This window comes from Ambystoma mexicanum, chromosome 7q (genome assembly GCF_040938575.1).
Source record: "Ambystoma mexicanum isolate Mex_15411 chromosome 7q, UKY_AmexF1_1, whole genome shotgun sequence".
In the NCBI taxonomy this organism is placed as follows: Eukaryota; Metazoa; Chordata; class Amphibia; order Caudata; family Ambystomatidae; genus Ambystoma; species Ambystoma mexicanum.
In genome coordinates this window covers 8,489,701-8,515,061 of record NC_090941.1, presented here as the reverse complement: position 1 = coordinate 8,515,061, position 25,361 = coordinate 8,489,701, and the positions used below count along the sequence as shown (strand labels likewise).

The 25,361-nt window shown below is 45.9% G+C and overlaps 1 protein-coding gene across 4 annotated transcripts in view; it reads left to right on the top strand.

Moving 5' to 3' along the window:
• Nucleotides 1–25,361, top strand: part of GABRR3 (gamma-aminobutyric acid type A receptor subunit rho3) — a 2,040,413-nt gene that overhangs the window by 1,341,145 nt on the left and 673,907 nt on the right. For all 4 annotated transcript variants that reach the window (XM_069639257.1, XM_069639256.1, XM_069639259.1 and 1 more), the window contains one exon: nt 7,027–7,146. In XM_069639257.1, coding sequence (XP_069495358.1) covers nt 7,027–7,146 — 120 coding nt within the window. The remainder of the gene's footprint in view (nt 1–7,026; nt 7,147–25,361) is intronic.

Sequence of the window (25,361 nt, the reverse complement as noted above, 5' to 3'; positions counted from 1 at the left end):
CAACTATCGAATACAATGAATTTGGCCTCTTTCCTTATACTGTCACTCTGCATCCCAGCTGGTTCGGCCTGTAACGTTGAGGACATGTCACTCACATGAAAGGTAGAATCTCTGATATCGTCTTCCGCTATGTTCAGTGATATTGGTGGTGTTTCATTGTAGTCCACTTCATTCTCTTCCATTGCAACATCTGTTCCTTCTCCGGCGATGGGTGAATAAGACAATTTCTTCAACTTTCTCGCGGTCTTAGTTTTTGCGGGTGTGGATTCTGTGAATTGATCTCCGATTGCATCCGAACTACCAGGAGGACATTCACTATCAATGGCTGGTGGTGGTATAGCTCCGTTGTCAATCACTTCATATTCTTCCCATTGGCACAATGCATCTCCAGTCTCAAGTCCATGCCAAAAGGTTTGACAAGCAACATCTCTCGTTCGCTTCACTGTCTGTGTAGATCTAGTTCGTACACCCACTCGCAACTGGAGGACAGATTGGAAAAGGGATGTTCAGTTTAAACACAACTTACAGTATTGAACTATTAACAGTGAAAAACAACATAATATAGTGACCAGGACACTAACCTTCTTTTGCTTTCTTTTCTTTGAAACTTTCTTGCCTCGAACTTCAACATCAGGACGCTGTTGCTCCGACTCGTGTGTGCATGTCTCCACTTCCTCTTGCGCTGCAACGACTATATTTTCATGATAAGCACATCCATCACGCACTGACGCTCCATCGACTCCCTGAAACATAGAACTTTCATTAGTATGTATAATAATATCGAAAACACAAAATGTACTTGGGGACCAATACCCACGTACATCTCAATAGCAAAACACGAATGAACACTTTGTGTAGAACATTCAAACGACAATTATTCACGCATTGTTGATCTAGTTAGATGGAACTGTCAAGATCCATACCTCGGGCTCCTCATAGACTTCCATTGATGATATTATTGAAGATGATGCTTCAGTAACTCCCTGAAACACAGTAATTGCATTAGTATGGTTTTCTATTTTGATAAAAAGAACAGAAACTTTGTGCAGGCGTCAACGGCTCATCTAAATAGACCTGCACAAATGATCAGTTGTCTAAAATAAATAATGGATATGTAAATATGATTCGATTTGCTTGATCGTTGGAAGTGTCACCACCCAGAGATCTGCATCAACTACTAGGGGTGATGTTCTTGTAGAAGAAGGTCTGTCATCTCCCTGAAACATAGTACTTGCGTTAATAAAGAAGGAAGTATAGCGGATGTAATCACGTCATATGATTTCGCTTGATCGAACTGTCAGTATCCATACCTCGAAATGCATAAGAACATCAAGGGACGATGTAACTGCGGTGCACACTTCTGCAAGCTGTTGCGCCGACCCGTAACTGCATGCTCCCCCTTCTTCTTGGACTAATGCTCCATCGACTCCCTGAAACATAGGACTTTCATTAGTAATGAACACAATATTGAAAAAAGAAGACACATAGGCGGGCGACGACAGAAGGACATATCAATGGCTAAAAACGAAAGAAACATTGTGTGTAACAATCACGCTACAAGAATGCAAGATCTGATGATCTCCATCGATGGAACTGTCCGGAAACGTACCTCGAGCATCTGAGTGACATCAACGGTAGTCGTCAATACGTTAGACTCCTCAGCATCTCCCTGAAAGACAGTACTTGCATTATTTTGTATAACAATAATTATAACTGAAAACAAAGACTAGAGGATGAGTACAAGGGTGTACCATTAGGTAAAATAATTACACGATAAATTAAAACTATTGATTGACATGCCTAAAACAAGTCAGTGGCAGAATAGCCAAGTAAGATTACCCGATATGCGCTTGAAGTGGCTGATGACTGCAATAACGACACGGATGGAGAATCTTCCGCCTTCATATTGAGTGGATACATAAATGGGGAAATTATTGTTAGCTAATGCTACACACTACCGCAAGGCCGAGAGATAAATACGTAAACTTGACTCACCAGTGGAGGGATGTGGACGAATAGAGTGGGAATAGCGGTTGAGAGCAATTTTCGCCTCGCTCGCGGTGTGTTCTTCTTTATTAGCAATGATGTGGAGTACATGTCAGAGGTAAAGTGCCTGCTGCAGATGCGGTATCGATCACCCCTCTTGTCTGCAAAGACTTCTAGGACCCTACTTTCAAGCTCAGACGGTGGATATCCGCAATATCGGACCCATTCTCTTATCTGATCTATTGTCTTAGGGAAAACATGCATTATAGTACCTTCAGATTTATTATGGGTCTTCGAAGGGCAACCGCCAATGGAACAGACAGGCATTGTGGACAGTTCTGAAAAGTAAAGATCAACAATTCTCTATGAATACCAATTTAAACTCAGAACATGTGACTAGTTCCTTGCATGTACTGTCTTGAACGAAAAGAAATTGGACGCAAAATGATTATGGTACATGGCCTTACCTTGACGAACAAACAGTTAGATGCAGGGATCAGAGTAGTTTCTTGTCGTAGAACAGGGAGCAGTTCACAGGTTGCAAACTGAGGAGTTTCCTCGAAGTGTTCACGGAAGTTCACAGAGACGAAGAGCAGATAACCAGCACCTTCACGGGTTGACTAGCAAAGCGCAAAGAAGTGCTCATTAGAAATATGAAGTGGGTTATAAAGAATTCGAAACAGGGGTGTGTTTGTGAATGAATGACGTGTATATGTCGTGGCATTATGCGGTTTGCAGGGGGCTGTCCAGCTTGAGGGGGGATGCTTGGCAGGAGACACGGGGTCTGGAGGTAGACATGGGAACAACAACCCATGCTCTATAGACCGCTTTGAAGTGTACATGGTCTTTGGCACCTCTTGGCCTTTATCGCTCCCTGACAGCTCCACTTGCCAGCACAAGTACCCCGGTGCGAACTGCCTTTGATAGGGCGGGGGGTGGATTGGGGCGGTGGTCGTGCAGACAAGACACAGGAAGACTCGTGAATGGAGACACACTTATGTGGATTGCAGGGGGCCGTCCAGCGTGAGGGGGGATGCTTGGCAGGAGACGCGGGGTCTGGAGGTAGACATGGGAACAACAACCCATGCTCTATAGACCACTTTGAAGTGTACATGGTCTCTGGCACCTCTTGGCCTTTATCGCTCCCTGACAGCTCCACTTGGCAGCGCAAGTACCCCGGTGCGAACTGCCTTTGATAGGGCGGGGGGGGTGTGGATTAGGGCGCTGGTCGTGCAGACAAGACTCGTTTGCCGCAGGGCCTCACCAAGGAGAGGCCATCTCACTGCATGTAAGAGGCAGACTGAAGGATCTAGTACATGGAAGGCAGGGGGGTGAGTTTATAAATACCTCAGCCTCCCAGGAGAATATATGGGTGCAGTTCACCCTGGAGACCCTGGATGCCTAGGCAGTTAGTCAGCAGCAGGCTGGCCTGTGGTGGCAAGGCGGCACGGGCCAGAGGGGGTCATCTCTGTACCCGGTGCCCAAAAGGATGATTTATTATGATCAACCATATTGATTATTTACCTATAACCATGTTTTGTATCAATAAAATCCAACAGCCTTCCTTTTATTGCCAACGCTTGAACAAAGTGGTGTGGTAAGTATTTTTGGGGGAGGAGGCAAGGCCGGGAGGCTTGATGCCAACCCGCAAAATAACATATGTATGTCTGCTGCATATGGGTTCAACGGTTATGTGGATTGAAGGTGGGCGGCCAGCGTGAGGGAGGATGCTGGCCGGAGACATGTGGTGTGACAAGACAAGGCACAGGAAGACTATTCAATGGAGACACACTAGATTCATTTAAAAAAATCAAAACAACCATTGTTAAAATATATGTTGGGTTTTATTTTAGATCTTAATTTCAATTGAACATAAATAATAAACATTACACATTGTAAAGTTCCGGTTGCAGCACATCCAGGGAAAATCTGCGGTATTGTCCACTGTCGCTGGGGAAATGTTGTCTAATGGCAAGTACCGCACAGGCAGGTATTACTCTCCGAACGCGGTGTCCGAGCCTCCCGTGAAGCCACCAAGTGAAGCAACGATAGGCCACCAGCCTGTACCACCTGTGAAAATGAAAGATGCAAACTGTATTAAAATGACAAAACTTTCTTATCACTGTCAATATGGAACCAATTTACATGCATTCGAATGATATGTAGATGTAATTTTATATGTGGGAGACGACCATGAAATAGTAGTGGCATCACTGACATCACAACCAGAGTATACTTACTCGTTACTCGGATTACGCGGACGAACAGTGCCGCGAAGTTCGTGCATAAGCACCATCATCATCCTCAACACGGTCCGTGAGAGGCAGGCTTCCCTGAACTCTGGCAGCTCGGTGATGCATTGTGGACTTTTCTCGCCTTCCGAAATGTAGGCCAAGCACCCGGAATTTTCACGGCAGCAGCAGTTCTCCTCCTCAGTTGGCATTAGCTCGCACCGATTGCATGTGCACCAGGTTGAGACGCCGTCCGTGCGACATGGTCCAGGCTCTTCATCCGTTGACTGGTCCTCCCAACTGCCGTCCGAATCCCCATCGTTTTCGCGTGCTTGCCTTTCCAGTAGTTCTTCCTCGGTGTACTCGGGCTCGTACATATACGGCATTATTGTAGCCATTGTGTGGTAAAGAAAGTAAAAAAATTTACAGAGATGGTACAGGTGTTCACAAGGCCTAGAAGCGGCGAAGGTAGCTGACCAGAGCACAGAAACGAGTCACAGAATACTCAAAGTAACACAGAGAGAGTAATGGAATCGAAAATCTGCTGCTGTGTGTTGTGAAACGGTGTGTTTATACTTATTGAGGAAAGAGGCGTCCTGCCATTTCCATGGCGACACTTCATTAGCTGAGGCGCAGCGATTGTTGACACGAAACGTGCTTTGGCGTTGGGAAATGGGCGGTACGCGTCTGCTGATGTCAGGCTCAGGGGCGGGGGATTTGATTTAGTGCAGCAAAAGCAGGTGAGCCAGGGCGATGGGGGGAAATGATAGGATTATCAGAAAATGGCGGCTGATTTCGAGTGCGTTAATGGACGAAAAGTCGGGTAAGGTCCATAGGAAAGTTTTCTACGATCTACCGAGTTATGCTTAAAAATACATGGCCGAACCGTAGCAGCTTTCCTGCTATGGGAGCAGAGTGAAGACTGGTGGCAGGATCAGGCAGTTTCAGTATCGGGCAGACTAATGTTGCAAATGGGGAGACACTCCTATTTGCGGATGACGCATTATTAATTTTGAAAACACACTATGGTTTTCACCTTCAATTTAATACATATGCTGCTAAGTGTTGTGAGCTAGGTTTAATTATTAATACTGCAACAACCAAATTCATGACATGCCCTAATTCACGAATGCCTAGAGCTCTTTTTCTTTCTCAGATACTTTAAGCGACCCATCCTTCCGGGAGGTGTGTTCGTTTGACTACCCAGGCAATTAATTCCTCAAATGATTGTCCTGGTTGCCGAGATGGAGAAAAGTGACCTAGCTTTATGTAGGAGAGGCAATATTGTTATTCATTTTGCTGATCTGCTTTGGAGGAAGACTTTATCCCATGTGCTTTTTGATACAAAGCACAGGCAGTTTTGGTAGGCAACATATGGGCAGAGCTTTGGGGCCATTTCAATTCTTCTATCTTACAAAGAAGGGAAAGTTACTAAAATCTGCCTTTTGGGTTTACCGTGAAGTGCCCCCCTGCTCTTAATGAGGTTTGAATTTAAGATTGGATTTGCCTGTTTGACCAAGTTGAACCCCCTTTTGTATTGGTGATGACTATAGAACACTCCTGAACGGTGTACGTATTCAGCAGTCCTGCATGATGCCCTGGAAGCAGATTATGCAATGTACATTTGGTTGCTTATACATACTAAAGAAATCTTAATTTCTCTTGGCATTCCATATCTCTGTGACGATCCCTGTAAATACGGGAGTAATTATGAATCAGCTGTGATCCTGGCATTAAATGGGTTTTTAATTATTAAATTGTCAGAATTTAGCATTCCAGTATCTGCTGCTCAAGCTCTCACCAGGGGATGAAAAGTATATCCATTTTCTTATCAAAAAGTTAAACAATTATGATTTGGCAAATGAAGCTTTTGAAATATACCAGCCATTGCAGACAGGATAAGCCTCCTAAACATGACCCTCCTGTGCCCAATGGGATAAAGGTGAAAACAACTTTGTTTGCCCTCTATATCCTCATCCAAGGAGGCAGTGGTTAAAACTTGTATTGAATAATTATGGAATAAGAACAGTGACAGATGTAATTATCTTGCCGAAGCTTAGTGAGTTGCAGGATATTTTTGTTACCACAGCGACTTTTTTAATGAAAGCATGGACATTAAGGAATCCTTTTTTATCAGCTATGTTTTTATATACAAAATTTTGTTTGATTCTGACGTAAGCAGTAACTCTCCTGCGTTTATAGGCGGATCAGCTTTGTGATTATTTTCATTATAGGATTTTAAAACTATGATTTTTAACATCTATCGTATTTTATGAATGCCTTTATGAATTATTGTCACAATAAAGCCAGGATTATTTCCAGAGTTACACCAAGTTTTTCAGAAGTGGGACAGGGACTAATAATATTGGGTCAATATGGATGAGTAACTTTTACTGCCTTTTGTTTCAAAATAAGGTACTATACAAAATCAAGGCATGGCTGTATGCTTCGATGTTTACAAGTAGCAATATCTTTATGTTCAAGCTCAATTTCAAATATAATTACCCCTTTTGAACAGAAAATGTAGCACGTTTATATTTTAAAGTGACACCTACAAAAGGATCTGGAGGGTTTGAAATATACAGTCAAGGGGTTTGAGGCCCTCAGGGTCCAGTTCACCAGCTCAATCTGTATGCTGTATTTCTCCTTTCTTCAAGTAAAATCTCTGGACACAGACTTCACTGTACAAGCATTTTTATTCAAAAACAATTCAATTTGTAGATTGCTGCATGCATGCTCACTATGTAGCACCTTGTACTTTAAGATATGTTTCTCTAAACAATGCAACTCTGTGATTCTCCGCTGATAGGATGAACTATGGAAGATCCAAGAAAAACTGGAGTGCTTCTTTGGTTCATTGGTAGGATCCAATGTCTACATTACACCCAGTGAGTCCCAGGGATTACCCCCTCATTATGATGATGTTGAGGTAAGTGACTAGTTACTAACTAAAACTGTATTTATTTATTCGCATACCTGTAAAGCGTGACTAGATTAATAATAAAGGGTTTCCTGGAATCTCTATGCTTATTATAACTTTTAGTTAGATCTAACTTCCACCTCATAGTATTGTAGAGCCGGGCAACCCCACAGAATGTTCAATAGGGTACCCCTTGCCCTGCATCCTCTCCAACACAGCTCAGAGACAGCCAGACGCAACTGGTGCAGGACGGAAGGGGGTTCTAAACCATAGTGACAGTATCTTGGATTGTTTCCTCAGCTGTGGACATAAGGTGTGGAAGGTCCCTGCATATATCCTGTCCAAGGCCTCCAGGGTTATCTCTCTGCCCAAGTCCCTCTCCCAGCCAATGCAGTAGGATCTCAGCCCGGGATTGAAAGTGAGTTGATTACTTCATATGGCCAGGATATCGGCTCCTTAGCTTCTACTGGTTCATGAAAGATTACCTCAAGGGGGTGAGCGCTCTAGTTGCTCATTCCTTCACAGAGGAGTGAAGCATCCAGTGCTTGGCTTTCAAGTATCGGAAGCAGTCGGCCCCATAGAATTTATGCACTTTAAATGGATTGTGTCCTCTCACATATTACTTATCTTTAATATTTCCTAATTTCCAACTTGCTGCCTCAGAAAAAATCTTTCCCAGTTCAGGGTGCTGTGCGTCGATGTCTGTCAAGTCGATGTCCCTCGGAGGCCTCTGTCCCGATGTTGACATCATCACAGGTATAAGTAGCGTGCTCAGCGTCTGTTGCTCAGTTCCGTTTTTCCACGCTTAACCGCTTTGGTAACATAACACTCAGTTCCGTATATTCATCGAATATCTTCGAATTTCTTGTGAAATTTCTTCCAGTTTCGACGAGATGGCCTCCTCATCGGCTCCATTTACTCCTCGGTCCGGTTTTTAATAAATGCTGCGACTGCGTGGCTAAGATGTCCATGACAGATCCACACAGGGTTGGTCTGTGGTGCCTAGGCGCAGAGCATCCATGTTCCGAATGCGGCAAATGCATGTAGATGACGGCCAAGGCCTTGAGGGAGCTCAGAGGGAAGTTGGAGAGAGGTAAGCCTGAGAAATCCATTACCCCGTCCAAATGCAAATCATCCGACGAGTCGAGGCCTTCGTCTCAACACTCCCGATCACGTTCTCGAAGTGGATCCCATCATTCCTCGTCTTCGAGGCATGGCAAGAAAAGGCACCGTAGGTCGCCGTCCACTTCTTCCTCTGGTTCACACAGAGGGCCGTTTGCCCCTCGAAACACAGTACTCCGGCACAGTGGGAGGAATTCAGAAAGAATATGTTAAAGGTGTTCGAGAACGCGGCTTTGCCCCTCTCGAAGACACCTAGAGGCGATATCCCAGATGGAACACCTGGGAAGCAGAGGAGCCGCAAGTCATCGACCTCGGCTGTGGAAACTCCTCGAGAGCGTGCTAAATCCTTGAGTCGAGAGAAAGCCTTCGTGATGCATAAGAAGTAGTCACTATCGAACCATACGGCAAAGCCGAAGCATCGAAGGAGAAGCCGTCAACGCCTCCCGTGTCCACCTCCTCGAAGCCATACACAACAGTATCTTGGCTTTCGTCGAAGACATCGACATTGGTGTTGATGCCATCTGCGACTTCGGAGAAGTCGAAGCCGTTGACATCATAATCAACGGTTTTTAACAATTTTGTCTACAATTATGACGTCTATAGCACCTTCTTCCACCTTTTGTGAGGATTTACACACCTCAAACTCATTCAGACTATTTGAAAACCCTCTCCTCAATCTATGAGGATGAAGAACATTCGTCTGAAGAGAAAAGACCTTTTGTACTTGAATATGGGATACCTTTTGTTCCAGAAGAACTTGTGTCAAAAGAATCACGAATGAAACATCTGCAGGAGTCTCTGCATGAGGCAAGTGGCATTGACACTTCCCCTGAAGTTGAATTCGGTAGAGCTGATCCAGGAGATCATGATGAAGGCAATTATAGACCGCTTATGACTAGAGTGATGAGTACATGGAATGGTCTAGACCCATGCCTTTTTTCAAGCAGGATGATTTAACTGACATACTCGACAAAAGACCACAGGAAGTCCCTATTGTCCCATTTCACAAAGTTCTACACAAGAGGGTATCTTCCAACTGGCAAACACCTGAGGTTGTCCCAGCAGTTAACAAAAGGTTAACAGCTAAATATAGGGCATCGGCTTCAGACCCTCTCTATATCTTTCGAAGCATCCAACACCAGAAAGCCTGGTAGTACAGGCTGCAACCTCTACTGGCAAACAAAATTCCTATCCCACAATCCCGCAAGATAGGGATGACAAAAAATATTATGCAATGGCCAATAAGGTTTTCTTGGCCGGTAGTATGGCTTTAAAGTCTGATAATGCCACAAGCACGCTGGCAAGGTTTACCCACACCCTTTGGGACTACATTTCGATGGCGGCTGACCATATCCCCGAAGGGGAGGAATGGGACAGTTTCTTGAACCTTATCAAGGATGGAAAGGACGCTATATGCAAATCCCTCCAGATCGGTCTCGACTATGTTGACCGCATTAGCAGAGCCATGGCAGCTAGTACGGTAATCCGCAGATTTGCGTGGTTACGGAAGTCAGGATTTGCCCCAGACGTACAGTCCAGAATTCTCAACACACTCTTTGACGGCACACATCTATTTGGGAGTAAAGCTGATGAGAGTTTGGAGAAGCTGCCAACTTCCAAGGCGGCAGCCAAATTCCTTTAAGCTGCGATACGGCAATCTCCAAACCACCCCACAGGTGTGCCCTGGGAGGGTAGGTCCTTTCGCTTTTATTCCTCATTCAGAAAAAAGGCAGAGGGCAGCCAGCTCAAAGAGGTAAAAGATGATTGGACAGGGTAGATGTACTAAGACTGCAACAGCAGGGGTTGATTTACCCTTAGCCTCTGCACCAGCCACCACAAAACCTCTCTGAGGTCTTACATCACAAGACTGCAGTAAGAGGCAGGTTGTCACAGCATCTGATAAAATGGCAGGCTATTACTACAGATGCTTGGGCATTGGAAACAGTTGCCGAAGGTTACTGCCTACCTTTCCTGCAAAAACCTCAGCCATACACCGGGGAACAACTCTTTGAAGGTTCCAGAAACGCTCCTTTTGCAGGAGATTTTAACCCTGTTGGAGAAAGGTGCTATTGAACCAGTACCTGTATCGAAAAGGAACAAGGGTTGGTACTCCCCTTATTTTCTTATTCCAAAGGACGGAGGAGTGAGACCCATCTTGGACTTAAGAACAAGTTCCTCAGGAAGTAAAAGTTCAAGATGGTTACCCTGTGTCAGATCCTTCAGGCCCTCCAGCTTCAGGATTGGTGTTATCATTGTACCTACACGATGCTTACTTTCATATGCCGATCCATCTAAAGCACAGACAGTCCCCGAGGTTCGGCATTGGCAACTCTCACTATCAGTTTCAGGTTCTGCCATTTGGGCTAACCTCCGCCCTAGGGTTTTCACCCAGTTAAATGGCGGTAGTAGCAGCGAGTCTCAGGAGAGGGGTGATTCACGTCTACCCTTACCTGGGCGACTGGCTGATCATGGCAAATTCCCCAGAACAAGCCTTGGATCATCTCACCTATACTTGCCACTCCCACCACAGGCTCTGCTTCTCCCTCCACTTCAAGAAGTCCCAAATGATACTTTCACAAAGGCTCCAGTTTATCGATCCAATCCTGGATGCACCCCTAGGAAAAACCTCGCCACCAGAGGTGAGGGTTCAAGACATTCTGTAGATGGTGACCAAATTCCAGCATGCCTAACATCTAACGTCCTTCGACTTTCTGAGTGTGCTCAGTCTCGTGGCATGCTGCATTTTTCTGGTGCCAGAGGCTCGCCTGAGAATGAGATCTCTCCAATGGGCTCTCATGACCCACTGGTCACAATTCTCAGGAAGGATATCAGATCTCCTACATATCCCAGAGTTTCACTGGATCTTCAGTGATGGGTGGGCCTGTTGGGAAAACATCTTGAAAGGAGAGGGGGGCGGATGCCTCACTCACGGGTTGGGGAGCCCATACCAATGATGTGACAATTAGCGGTCGTTGGTCTCCATCAGAGTCCAAACTACATATCAATCTTTTAGAGCTGAGGGCAATCAGACTAGCGCTGTAGGCCTTCCTGTCATTTGTATGGGGAAAGAATGGCCTGATAATGATGCACAACACAGTGGCCATGTACTACCTCAACAAGAGAGGTGGTGTAGGGTCACTGTGCAGAGGCACTGCAGCTCTGGTTCTGGGCACTACAAGAAGGAATATCTCTATCAGCAGTTCACCTAACCGAAGAGAAGAACACAACGGCAGACGCTCTGAGCAGGCAGAGAAGTCTCCCACGAGTGGGAACAAGCTCAGGAAGTCCTTAAAGGGATCTTCACCCTTTGGGGAACCCCTCAAGTGGATCTGTTCGTGACCGGTGGCAACCAGAACTGTACTGCTCAAGGGAATTTCCCCCAAGAGGAGCTGTAGGAGACGTGTTTGTGGTGGACCGGGAATTTGTACTTCTTTATGCGTTTTCTCCAGTCCCGTCATTCCTCACGTGATCAAGAGGTTGAGAAGGTTTGGGAAATCCATGATCATAATTGCCCCGGATTCGGCCAGGAGGACGTGGTACCCGGACCTTCTGGACATGTCCATCTGCCCTCCGATTCATCTTCTACAACGAGAGGACCTTCTCTCGCGAGAGGAGGGTCGGGTTCTCCATACAGATATCAGGACTCCTGGCTGAGATACAAAGACTAGGACCACCCAAACAACGTAATGGATGTTTTGCTTTCGGCCAGAAGGCCAGCAACCAAATCTTTATACCGCTGCCGTTGGAATAAGTTCTGCAGCTGGTGTAGAGATAAGAATGTTGACTCTTTTTCATGCAATACACCAATGGTATTAACTTTTCTGTTGCATTTAGCAAATCTGGGACTCCTGAGGACGTCTCCTACTTTAAAATACTTCTGGTAATACAATACTTGAAGGGGTTATCTAATGTGTATGCCCCAACTCCTTTTCAAGTCCCCAAGTGGGATCTAAATTTAGTCTTAACCTTTTTAATGGTTACTCTCTCTGAGTCCCTACATTTGTTCCCATTAAGACTTCTTACCCTCAAAACAGTCTTTTTATTGCCGATAAAATCTGCCCGAAGGGTGAGTGAGCTAAAGGCTTTATCCTGCAAGCCTCTCCACACTGTCTTTCACAAGGACAGAGTGGTATTAAATGTGAAGCCTAACTTCCTCCCCACGGTGGTTTCTGAATTTCACATCCCTCAGAAAATAACCTTGCCTTCGAATGGATTGTGTCTTCCCACGTATTCCTCATTTTAGATATCGTGTCTCCCAGCTTTGCTGCTTCGGAAAGATTTTTTCACCAGAGGGCGCTGTATTCGAGGCCACGGAATCATAGTCTGTTGTGGGGCATCGTCCACTTCATCCGCTGTATAAAGGGCTTGAGCCGCGCCAGTACTGCTTCGTGTCACAGAACGCCGCATCAGGTGTTTTCTCTACGATGTCCTCGTCATCTACTCCAACCACACCCAAGACGGGTTTCAAAAAATGGCTGAAGTGTGGCAGGAAAATGTCAATTACCGACCCCCATCGTAATTGCCTTTGGTGTCTCAGCCACGACCATCGGGTTGACAAATGTGGTTCTTGTCAGGCCATGTCCAATAAGGCTCTTAGGGAACGGAAAGGTAAACTTGCGGTGGACGAGGAATCTTCTTCGAAAAGACAAAAAGATTCAGGAAAATCTCAACATGGGTCGAGGAGGTCGAGGTCCAAGAGTCGCTCGAGGAAATCATTCTCTTCTTCGTTCAAGAAGTCTAAAAAGCGACGTCATCGGTCTTCTACCTCCTCTTCCTCCTCGTCTGAGAGAATGGTGACTTATCCCTCCAAGCACGATTCCCCTGAAAAATGGGAGGCCTTTAGGGCTTCGATTCTTAAAATATTAGAGAAAGTGGCCTAGACTCCCTTGAAAAAGCTGCGTGGAGATCATGCCCCTGCCTACTCCAATAGTGACAGAGGGAGATCTAAGACCAGGCACCCGAGATCCGACAAACAGTCGAGGGTGTCTTCAGGTGAAAGTTGTCCGACACCTCATGTAAAGGCAAAACCACTGGTGCATAAATCGGGGGTAGCGGAATCGACGTTGAAGTCGAAATCTGACTCGACACAGTCTACGACGATAATGTCGAAGCCGTCAATGAAAATTGCGTAGATACCTTCGACAGTGTCGAAGCCTACTTAGATGGCATCGAAGCCTCCTTCGAAAATGTCAAAGCCAGCATCCATATCATCAACGCCTTTATCGAGACATTCCTTAATACTGATGCCAAAGTCGACGCCATTGTCCAAGCCGAAGTCGGTGCTACCCCCTTTACCAGAAAAGGTTTTCCAGCCTCAACCCAGGCAGGAATTTTTCAGATCTATGACATCTATTTTTGAAGAGCAGTCCTCTGAAGAGGATGTAACTTCAGATGGAGTTAGGTTTGGAGCCAGGGAGGTTCCTGAAGAGTTAATAGACCTGAATACCAAGCTGACAGTTCTTTATGATTGTCTTCAAAATGCTAGTGGCCTAGACACTTCCCCAGAAGTGGAATTTGGGAAACCAGACCCTACAGATCATGCAGATCCTGGCTATAGGAACCTCATGGGAAGGGTCATTGAGTTCATGGGTTGGAAAGCAGCTTCCCCAAGTTTCGACCAGTATGATATGACTGATATCCAGATTGGAGGACCTCAAAAAGATCCTGTACTCCCTTTCCATAAGGCACTGCAAAAAATGGGTGATGACAAATTGGGATACCACTAATTCGGGTTCGACAGTAAATAAAAAAATGTGTGGCAAAGTACAGACCATCTTCAACAGATCCTGAATATCTATCTAAACATCCCTCTCCTGAAAGTTTAGTGGTAAAAGTTGCAACCAAAACTAGGCAGTCAGCTTACCCTTCAATACCACCAGATAGGGATGATAAAAAAAGTTGATGCTTCCACCAGGAAAGTCTTTTCTTCAGGCAGCATGGCCCTTAAATCGACTAATGTAACTTACACAAGATTTACATACACCCTCCCTGTGGGACTTCGACATTGCGGCTGGACACATCCCGGAGGGTGAAGAACAGGATGGTTTCCTGGCGATAGTGAAAGATGAGAAAGAGGCTATGGAGGAATGCCTCCAGTCAGGACAGGACACTGCTGATAGTGTAAGCAGGTCCATGGCATCTGGCACGGTCCTATGCAGATTTGCATGGCTGAGGAAATCTGGCATTGCACCTGATATGCAGTTCAGATTACTCAATATGCCCTTTGACAGCTTGAGGTTGTTCAGCAGCAAGGCGGATGAGAGTTTGGAGAAGCTGCAGACCTCAAAAGCGGCAGCAAAATCACTCAGGGCCTCTATAAGGCAGCCTCAACAACACTCCTACGCAGGCTCATCTTCCTGGCGGAGTAGTCCCTTTTGTTTCTACTCCTCTTTTGGAAGAGGAAGGGGGCAGGCCAGTCAACAGAGAAAACCCCTTCGTGATGGAAAGGGAAGAGGTGCTAGATCAGCCCCAGCAGCGGCTACTACCTCCTCAGCCACTGCTGCAAAGCCACTTTGAGGTCTTCACCCACAAGACCCCGGTGGGAGGCAGAATCACTCGGTCTCTGAACAAATAGCGGGACATTATGTCAGATACTTGGGCGCTAGAGATAATGACCCATGGTTACAGCCTTCCTTTTCAACAAAGACCTCAAGATCATCCACCGGGAGCCAATTCTGTCAAAATTCCAGACACACTCCTTGTGCAGGAGATTTCAACCCTGCTAGCGAAAGGTGTAATAGAACATGTACCTGTAGCGGAGAGGAACAAGGGTTGGTACTCTCTGTATTTCCTCATTCCCAAAAAGGACGGAGGTTTGAGACCCCTCTTGGACTTAAGAAATTTGAACAAATTCCTCAGGAAGGACAAGTTCCAGATGGTGACCCTATCTCAGATCCTTCAGGCTCTTCAGTTTCAGGACTGGCTGGTTTAGTTGGACCTTCAGGATGCCTACTTTCATGTACCAATCCATCTCGGGCACAGAAAGTACCTGAGGTTCGTGGTTGGAGGTTCTCACTATCAGTTTCGGGTTCTGCCATTTGGGCTGACCTCCGCCCCAAGGGTTTACACCAAGCTGATGGTGGTAGTGGCAGCGAGTATCAGGAGAAGGGGGATTCACGTCTACCCTTACCTGGACGATTGGCTAATCAGGGCAAGTTCAACTGAACGAGCCCAGGAACATCTGGCCATGACCTGCCACTTCTTACACAGACTGGGCTTCTCCCTCAGTTACAAGAAGTCACAAATGATTCCAAGCCAAAGACTCCAATTCATCGGAGCAGTCCTGGATACTTCCTCAGGGAAAGCCTTGCCTCCCAAGGAGAGAGCTCACCACATTCTGCAGGTGGTAACAAAGTTTCAAAATGCCCAACATCTGCCGGCATTCAATTTTCTAAGGTTGTTAGGCCTCATGGCATCCTACATTTGTCTGGTGCCAGAGGCCAGATTGAGGATGAGATCCCTTCAATGGGCCCTCAGGTCTCAATGGTCCCAAGATGTCAGATATCTGCGACTCCCGGCCAGTGGCTCAAGGTCTTCTGTGGTGGGCTTGCAAGGAAAACATCCTCAAGGGAGAACCTTTTTGGCAACCATGGCTGGAGATAACAGTAGTGACGGACGCCTCACTCACGGGGTGGGGAGCCCATACCAACAATCTGACAATCTGCGGTCGTTGGTCTCCATCAGTGTTCAAACTACACATCAACCTTTTGGAGCTGATGCCAATCAGACTAGCGCTGAAGGCCTTTCTGCCCTCTGTACAGCGAAGGAATGTCCTGATAATGACGGACAACACAGTGGCCATGTACTACCTCAACAAGAGAGGAGGCGTAGGGTCACTGCCACTGTGCAGAGAGGAAATGCAGCTCTGGTTCTGGCCAATATGAGAAGGAATCTCTGTCGGCAGTTCATCTAGCCGGAGAGCAGAACATGGCGGTGGACGCTCTGAGCAGGCAGAGCACAGTATCTCACGAGTGGGAACTAGCTCAGGAAGTCCTTCAAGAGATCTTCGCCCTTTGGGGAGCCCCTCAAGTGGATCTGTTTGCGGCCAGTGTCAACAGGAAATGCGAACTGTACTGCTCAAGGGAATTTCCCCCAAGAGGAGCTCTAGGGGACGCCTTTGTGGTGGACTGGGTATTTCTGCTCCTATATGCGTTTCCTCCAGTCCCCATGATTCCTCATGTAATCAGGAGGTTGAGAACGTTCAGGAAAACCATTATCCTAATTGCCCCAGATTGGGCCAGGAGGATGTGGTACCCAGACCTTCTGGACATGTCCATCTGCCCTCCAATACGTCTTCCACAAAGAGAGGATCATCTCTCGCAAGAGGAAGGTCGGGTTCTCCATCCAGAGGTCATGACACTCAGCCTTTACGCATGGTTTCTGAGAGGCTGAGCTATAAGGATTGGGACCTCCTGGATGACGTAATGGAGATCTTGCTTTTGGCCAGGCGGCCAGCAACAGAATCCTTGTATCGGTATTCAGTAACTGGTGCAGGGAGAAGAATGTGGATACATTTTTATGTAATACTCCGACAGCACTTTCTTTCATATTACACTTGGCCAATTTGGGGCTCCAAGTTGGTACTATAAAAGGATATTTGGCAGCGCTATCTATCTTTAAGTGCTCCTCGGAAGAGGTGTCCTATTTTAAAATGCCCTTAGTCATTCAATTCTTGAAAGGGCTGACTAATGTGTACCCCGCACACCCCCGACACCTTTTCAGGTGCCCATCTGGGATTTTAATTTAGTCTTAACTTGTGTGCCCCTTTCGAACCGTTACATTCGTTAAGACTTCTCACTCTAAAAACAATTTTGTAAGTGGCTATAACGTCAGCCCGCAGGGTGAGTGCGTTGCAGGCACTCTCTTGTAAGCCTTCTCACACCATTTACCATAGGGACAAAGTTATTCTAAAAGTCAAACCATCCTTCTTGCCTAAAATAGTCTCTGATTTCCATCTGTCACAGAAAATCACCTTACCTTCTTTTTACCCTACAGACTGGACCCATAAAGGGCTCTCAGTTTCTACATTTCCAGACTGGCAAATTTTCGACAATGTGACCAACTATTTGTTGGGTATACTGGACACAAATTGGGCCTTGGAGTGTCTAAACAAACTCTATTCAGATGGATAATTCTAGCAATCTCGGAGTGCTATAAATTGGCTGGGAAAGAGCCTCGAGATGGGTTAAGGGCTTATTCAACCAGGGGCATGGCAACTTCCACGGCTCTTCAGAGGGGTGTCCCGGTGCAGGATATTTGTGCTGCGGACACCTGGTCGTCAATGCACACTTGTGAAGCATTACTGCTTGGACTCTACATCATATCAAGGAGGACTCTTTGCAAAAGCTGTCCTTCATTCAGTCCATGATTGACATTTCTGGTACTCCCTCCTCCAAATTCTTACTGCTTTGGGAGCCTATCTAAGATGAGGAATACGTGTGAGGACACAATCCATTCGAAGAACAAGTTACTTAACAACTGTAATGTTCTTTCGATTGGATGTTCCTCCCACGTATTCCTCATCGACCATCCCAACCTACCCCTCTGTACCGTTTACGCCAGTTGCATTCAGACTTCCTTAAGAGCCTGAGGACTTAAAAGCCTGATCAACTGATGCGACTATGAACACCGTAAAAACAAAACTGAGGTAACGGGCGCGGTTCGAGCCCTTTATACAGCGGATAATGTTGACACTCAACGGCAGCCCTCGAGGGACTACGACTCCGCGGCTTCAAACACAGCATCCTCTGGTGAAAAAAAAAATACAAAGCAGCAAAGCTGGGAGACAAGATATCTAAGATGAGGAATACGTGTGAGGAACATCCAATCGAAAGAACGTTACAGTTGGTAAGTAACTTGTTCATCTTTTTACCCTCCTCCACATCCTGGGAAAGAGGAGGAAAGGCTGTACAGACTCGATTCAAAGCGTGCTTGAGTTTTTACATTAGCAGATTTGCTTAACTTGGACAAACTAATAAATTGTTTGTGGGTTACATTGGTCATAAATTGGGCCTAGCCATCTCCAAACCATCTCAAGGTGGATTATTTTAACAATAGCAGAATGCTACAAATTGGCTGGTAAAGACCCTCCAGAACATATAAGGGCTCATTCGACCGGGGGTGTCGCAGCTTTGTCAGCTCTTCAAAGAGGAGTTCCAATAATGGATATTTGCACAGCTGCCACATGGTCGTCTGCACACACCTTTACAAGATACTATAGTCCGGATTCCTCCACTAGCCAAGAATCTAAATTTAGAAAGGCAGTACTGCACTCTGTGCATACTTAATGACTTAAATTGTACTCCCTCCTCCTGATTATATTACTGCTTTGGGAGTGTTTCAAAGATAAGTAATACGTGGGAGGACACAATCCATTCGAGAACAAGTTACTTAATGTGGTAACGTTCTTTCGACTGGATGTTCCTCCCACGTATTTGTTATCGACCCTCCCATCCTTCCCCGCAGTAAAACTTCCCTTGTGGTTACAGTCTGCACTTCCTCTTGTGCAGTAACTGTCTAACTCGGGACAATGCTTCGCTCTTCAAAACGGAACTGAGCAACGGACGCTGTGCGTGCTACTTATACCTGTGATGACGTCGACATTGGGACAGAGGCCTCAGAGGGATATCGACTCGACGGGCATCGACGCACATCGCCCTCTACTGGGATTTTTTTTTTTCCGAGGCAGCAAGCTGGATATTAGTAAATAACAAAGATAAGGAATACATGGGAATAGATGAGAAATCTGTAATTATCAACAGTAATACTTCCCCAGATACATCCTGACTGATCTTGGTATATCAGGGCTGGCATAAGCTTCTCCAGGCAGCATGTTAAAGTTATTGTGAAGATTTTTGTAATCTAAATTCAAAAGGGCTATCTGTCTGTATGACGAACACTGTTTAAGGTCCTTCCCCTGCTCTGGAATGAGCACCACCTGAGCCTCCTTCATGGACTCCGGCAACATTCCCCCCCTCTCTTATCACAGCACATTGTTTTTAACAGGAAAGGGTTAGTTCTTTCTCCATCTGGTCCACTCCTAACAGCTGCCAAGTTACTCTCATAGAGAAGTTGGATGGAACTGAGGATTTCAAGGGTGGACCTTGGCTCAATGAACATAGTTTCCTGGTCTCCAGACATCAATTTTTTAAATCCACAAATACTAAAAATTGGTGTTCCTTCCTCAAGGTTGTTAATTTGCTTTGTTGCAGGAAGAGGCATAAGACCTGGTAAACTGTACCTACTCCCCCTTTGCAGCCAGCCTGAAGGTCAGAGATGGTGTTCTCGTCTACCCATTTCTGTAAGTGTTGTGTGTAGAGCTTTCCCATAGACCTTTGACAGCTCATGGATAAGACTGATGGGTCTGTTTTTCACTTGGGGATTTTCTGTCTATTTTCTAAAATATAGGGACGATTTCTGCCTGCTGCCAACTTTTGGGGTCATACTGCATCTTATTAAAATGGTTAAACAGCAGATAGGGGTCGATATCTTGGGCTCTTCTTTACAAAGATTAATAGGGATCTTATCTATCAAAGATTAATAGGGATCTTATCTATATGTTGCCACCTGAGTGCCTTAACCTTGTTTGTGATGGTGAGGTCTTATGTACCTCATCTTCATAAAATTATATCTGCGTCCAAGTGCTGGTTAGAACCGAATGTGACCGGGTGTCATTCTCAGCATTAGGAGCATGCAGTTTACTAAAATGTGCATTAGTTATATATATAGTTCCCTCATGTTTCGTAAGCAGGGACTCCAAGTTCATTTTGGATATAATGCTCTAGAAAGATTGTGGGCTTTTCTTTTGATGTACATTTTAAGGGATTCCCACTTGGCCTCTTGAGCTGCCTTGTTTTTGTTGTTAATAAAATTCTTGTAATTCTTTGATGATTGACCTTCTGCATCTTATCTCGAAGTGCGTGGATGTGCCTGTTTTTTACCCATTAAGTATGTTTTGGTTACGATTGGGGCTATGGCAATATTCACCAAGGCATGGTAAAATTCTTCAAACGTGGCTGCGTCAAACATCTCCCAAGTCGAAATAGAGTTAATGATGGGTAATACTGTCTTAAAAATCAGTGGGGCGTTTGTGTTGTAATCAAAGTTTGCCCATCTGATTCTCTTTCTATTGCTATTAGATGTTTTATCCCTGTGTTATGTTTGGGACGGGGGATGGGTTTTGGACGAGAGGAGTTATAATGTCGCTTCTTCCTGCCAAGCCAGTGCTGACCCTGTTCCTTGAAACGTTCAGTAGGATAGAAAATGCCAATGTAAGGGTTCAGCTCTTACCATTGTCTTTTTCACTTGGATGTAGATGGGTCAGCTACCTGTAAGGAACTCGGGTGGCAACAGTAAAGACAGACACAGGTGATCACAGTTCAAGGATGTTTATTGAACTATATAGAAAAACACCTAATCTAAACCTAAATGTAAGATCGGAGCAAGCTTCGACCATCAAACAATAATAAGGCACAGTCCTAGTGGTGGTTTGTCAAATAAAAGCAGCTATACTAAGAAAAACCTATTGCCAATCCTGACGGTAAACACAAAAGAAGTGTGAGATAATGTTCGTAAGAAAGAAGGAAGTGGTCACAAATAATAAGTCTGGATGCCGTTGTCAGGGTCTCCATTCTCAAAGTTTTACACACGGGACAAGGTAGGATTCTGGAGCACAGCACACGCTCGAGCTTTCCCAGCACAAGCCAACAATTCTGCTCTCAGCAATCAGGGCCTCTTTTTCGACAAAAGGTCTCTTGCCTCTGAGGACCTGATGTTTCAAAATAAGTTCCTTTCTGCTTGTACTTCGGGTGATGCCTTCTCACCCCTGGATGCCCTTCTTCCGGGCTCAGACGGTTCACTACGGCTTTCAACATCATTTCATCTGTGACATTCACAAATCTTAATGTCTTTTTAAACAGTTCATTGTGGACATCCCTCTGCCGGGTTCACTCTTGTCAACACACTGTATATCAGGACTTAGACTTCGCCCCCTGTTTATCAGCATCCCTCCTTCGTGTTCACTCTTGCCAACTTTGTCAATTGCACATTTTCTCAATCAGTTCTTTAAGATGCAGGATTCACTTCCCTTAGCTTCACAATTATTTGTCGTTCAAAGACTTTCTAATGTACAGAGGATTTTAGTAGACCCCTGTATGACCACTTTGACCACTTTCAAATGGATTGTGTCCTCCCACGTAGTCCTTATCTTAGATCTATCCTTACCTTCAGCTTTGCTGCTTCGGAAAAATCTTTCTCTCTCCACCAGAGGGTGCGCCACTCGAGGCTACAGCGTCGATGTCCCTCGAGCGGCAACGTCATCCTGCTGTATAAATGCCTCGAGCCGTGCCTGTTGGCCTCGGTTCCGTTTTTCCGTTGGCTTCCCTTCGAGAAAACAGTGCTTAAGTTGGTAGAAATGTCGTCTTCATCTAAACCTTCCACGCTGAAGACTGGATAAAAAAATGCCAGCAATGTGGGGTGAAGATGTCGCTGACTGATCCCCAATCGGAATTGCCTCTGGTGCGTCGGTTCCGACCACCATATAGACGAGTGCGATTCCTGTCAATCGATGACCGATAAGGCCTTAAAGGAACGCAGAGGTAAACTGGCGGTGGGGGAGGAGTCCTCAAAGTTTCCTTCGAGGGGGAGAAAAGACTCGGCTGAGTCTTCGTTAAAACGTCACAAAAAATTGAGGTTGAAGTCCTCTTCCTCAAAAAAGGCGAAGAAAAGCCGACACTGGTCTCCCTCTTCTTCGATGTCGTCTGAGGAATTTATTACAATGTCTGTTGAAACATGATTCCCAAAAAAAAGTGGGAAGCCTTCAGAACATCTATGCTGAAGATTTTTGAGAATGCGGCCCAGAACCCCTCAAAAAAGTCTAGCGAAGGCCATGCCCCTTTTCATACAAAAAGTGATGGGGGAAGATCTAAGACAAGAGAACCCCACAAAAAATCGAGGGTGTCGTCCAGGGAATCTTCCCTGACATCGCATAAAAAACACCTACCGGTGCAAAAATCAGGGGCAGAACTATAACAAAATGGCATCAGACACTCATACGCCATCAAAACCCTTGTCTAAAACTTCCTCGAAGCCTCTATCGAAGGAGATCGAGCACAGGGTGTCGACAAACCATCCCAACCCAAAAAGGTTACGTCGAGTGCACAGTCGACGGTGTCGGAGACTCCTTTGACGGGGTCGACAATTCCTTTGAAGGGGTCGACAATTCCTTCAAAGGTCGCTTTTGTCGACATGTTCGTTCATTCCTGTTACAAAATCGGTGTCGAAGTCTATGCCACCTGAGAAATTATTTCATCCTGAAAGTAGGCAAGATTTCTTTAGAACCATGTCCTCCATTTATGAGGCAGGTTCATCAGGAGAAGATGTTCACCTGCTGGTGTGAAATTTGGTACAAAACAAATACCGGAGGAGTTGATTGACCCTCAATCTAAGATGGCAGACTTATTTGAGTGCTTGCAGTCCGCAGGTTGTCTGGACACACCTCCAGAATATGAATTTGAAAAGCCTGACCCGGCTGAGCATGCTGATGCATGATACAGAAAGTTCATAAACAGGGTAACCGAATTCATGGGGTGGAGCAGAAATTCACCTGTTTATCAGGAAGATGATATGACTGACATCCTTTCGGGGGGACCTCAACAAGACCCCATTCTTCCTTTTCGTGTAGCTCTACAAAGGAAGGTGAACACTGCATGGGAAAACCCTGCAGTGTTTATTCCGGCAATAAATAAAAAATGTTTCAAAACACAGGCCCTGCTCTTCATATCCTGAATATTTGAGTAAACACCCATCACCTGAGAGTCTTGTAGTTCAGGCAACTACTTCTACTAGAAATGCAACATATCCTATAATTCCCCCAGATAGGGATGATACGAAGAATGATGCATGGTCCCGAAAGATTTTTACATCAGGGAGCATGGCTTTAAAATCTACAAATATAACTTGCACCTTTGCAAGATTTACATACACCGTGCTGGACTGTATGACAGCGGCAGCTAAAAACATCCCTGAAGGTGATTAATGGGAACGGTTCCTGTCTATAGTAAGGGATGGAATTGAGGCTTCGGGGGAATGCCTTCAATCCGGTTTGGACACGGCTGACAGTATCAGTAGGTCCATGGCGTCTAGTACTGTACTACGCTGGTTTGCGTGGCTGATGAAGTCAGGTTTTGCACCGGATGTGCAATCAAGGCTTCTCAATATGCCATTTGAGGGCTTGAGGTTGTTTGGCAGCAAGGCGGATGAATGTTTGGAGAAGATGCAGACCTCCAAAGCGGCAGAAAAATCACTCAGTGCCACTATACCACAACCTCAACAGCACCCCTACACAGGCTCATCTTCCTGGATGGGTCGTCCCTTTCGTTTTTATTCGTCATTTGGAAACGGAAGGGCACAGGCCAGTCAAAGAGGACAAAGGAAATGTCCTTGGGGCGGGGGGGGCGAAGAAAAGGTACTAGATCTGCCCCAGCAACGGCAACTGTCCCTTCAGCCGCTGCCGCAAAGCCACTCTGAGGTTTTGACCCACAAGACCCCGGTGGGAGGCAGGATCTCACAGCATCTGGAAGAATGGTAGGGCATTACTTCAGATGTTTGGGCACTGGAAACAGTATCCCAAGGTTACTGTCTTCCTTTTCAAAAGAAACCTCAGAATCACCCGCCGGGATACAACTCTGCTAAACATACAGACCTGATCCTGTCGCAGAAAGTCTTAACCCTGCTAGAGAAAGGTGCAATAGAACATGTACCTGTAGCGGAGAGGAACAAGGTAGGTATTCCCCATATTTCCTCATACCAGAAAAGGACGGAGGATTGAGACCCATCTTGGACTTGAGAAACTTGAACAAGATGGTCACACTTTCTCAGATCCTTCAGGCTCTCCAAATGCAAGACTGGTTGGTATCATTGGACCTTCAGGATGCCTACTTTCATGTGCCATTACATCTCAAACACAGGAAGCACCTGAGGTTCGTGATTGGCAATTCTCACTATCAGTTTCGAGTCCTGCCTTTCGGGTTGACCTCCGCCCCGAGAGTTTTCACCAAGTTGATGGCGGTGGTGGCAGCGAGACTCCGGAGAGGGGGAATTCACGTCTACCCCTACCTGGACGATTGGATGATCAAGGAACGTTCTCCCGAACAAGCCGAGGAGCATCTTTCCAAGACCTGCCACTTCCTTCACAGACTAGGCTTTTCTCTGAACTTAATAAAATCAAACATGATACCTTCACAGAAACTCCAGTTTATCAGAGCAGTCCTGGGTACTTTCTTGGGAAAAGCCTCGCCTCCCGAAGAAAGAGCTCACCACATTCTGCAGATGGTAACAAAATTCCAGAATGCCCAGCATCTACCGGCCTTCGATTTCCTCAGTTTGCTCGGTCTTATGGCATCCTGCATTTTCTGGTGCCAGAAGCCAGATTGAGGATGCGATCCCTTCAATGGGCCTTCGGGACTCAATGGTCCCAATTTTCAGGGGAAATGTCAGATCTTTTGCAAGTTCCAGCTAGAGTAGCACAGGATATTCGATGGTGGGCTTTCAGAGAACATATCCTCAGGGGAGAATCTTTTTGGCAACCATGGCCGGAGAGAACGGTAGTGACGGACGCCTCACTCACAGGGTGGAAAGCTCACACCAACGAGTTGACAATCAGCGGTCGTTGGTCTCCATCGGAGCCCAAACTACACATCAACCTATTGGAGCTGAGGGCAATCAGACTAGCTCTGAAGGCCTTCCTGCCTCTGTACAGGGAAAGAATGTCCTGATAATGACGGACAACACGGTGGCCATGTACTACCTCAACAAGAGAGGCGGAGTAGGGTCACTACCACTGTGCAGAGAAGCAATGCAGCTGTCACGACCCTCGGCCCTGATCCCCACTGGCAAGCTTATTGGCCAGGTGGAATCCGGACTCGGATCTAAAATAAGACCTGGCATCCACGTCTCGGGCCCTCTTGGGGCCAGTCCTGGTGCCTTTGGTGCCAGGCTCATACACAGTCAAAGACATCTGCTCAGGGAACTACTTTATTTAGGCTTTCATCCAACATGGAGGCATCCACATAGCTTGATTCCTAAGAACCAAGCTATGCGGTATA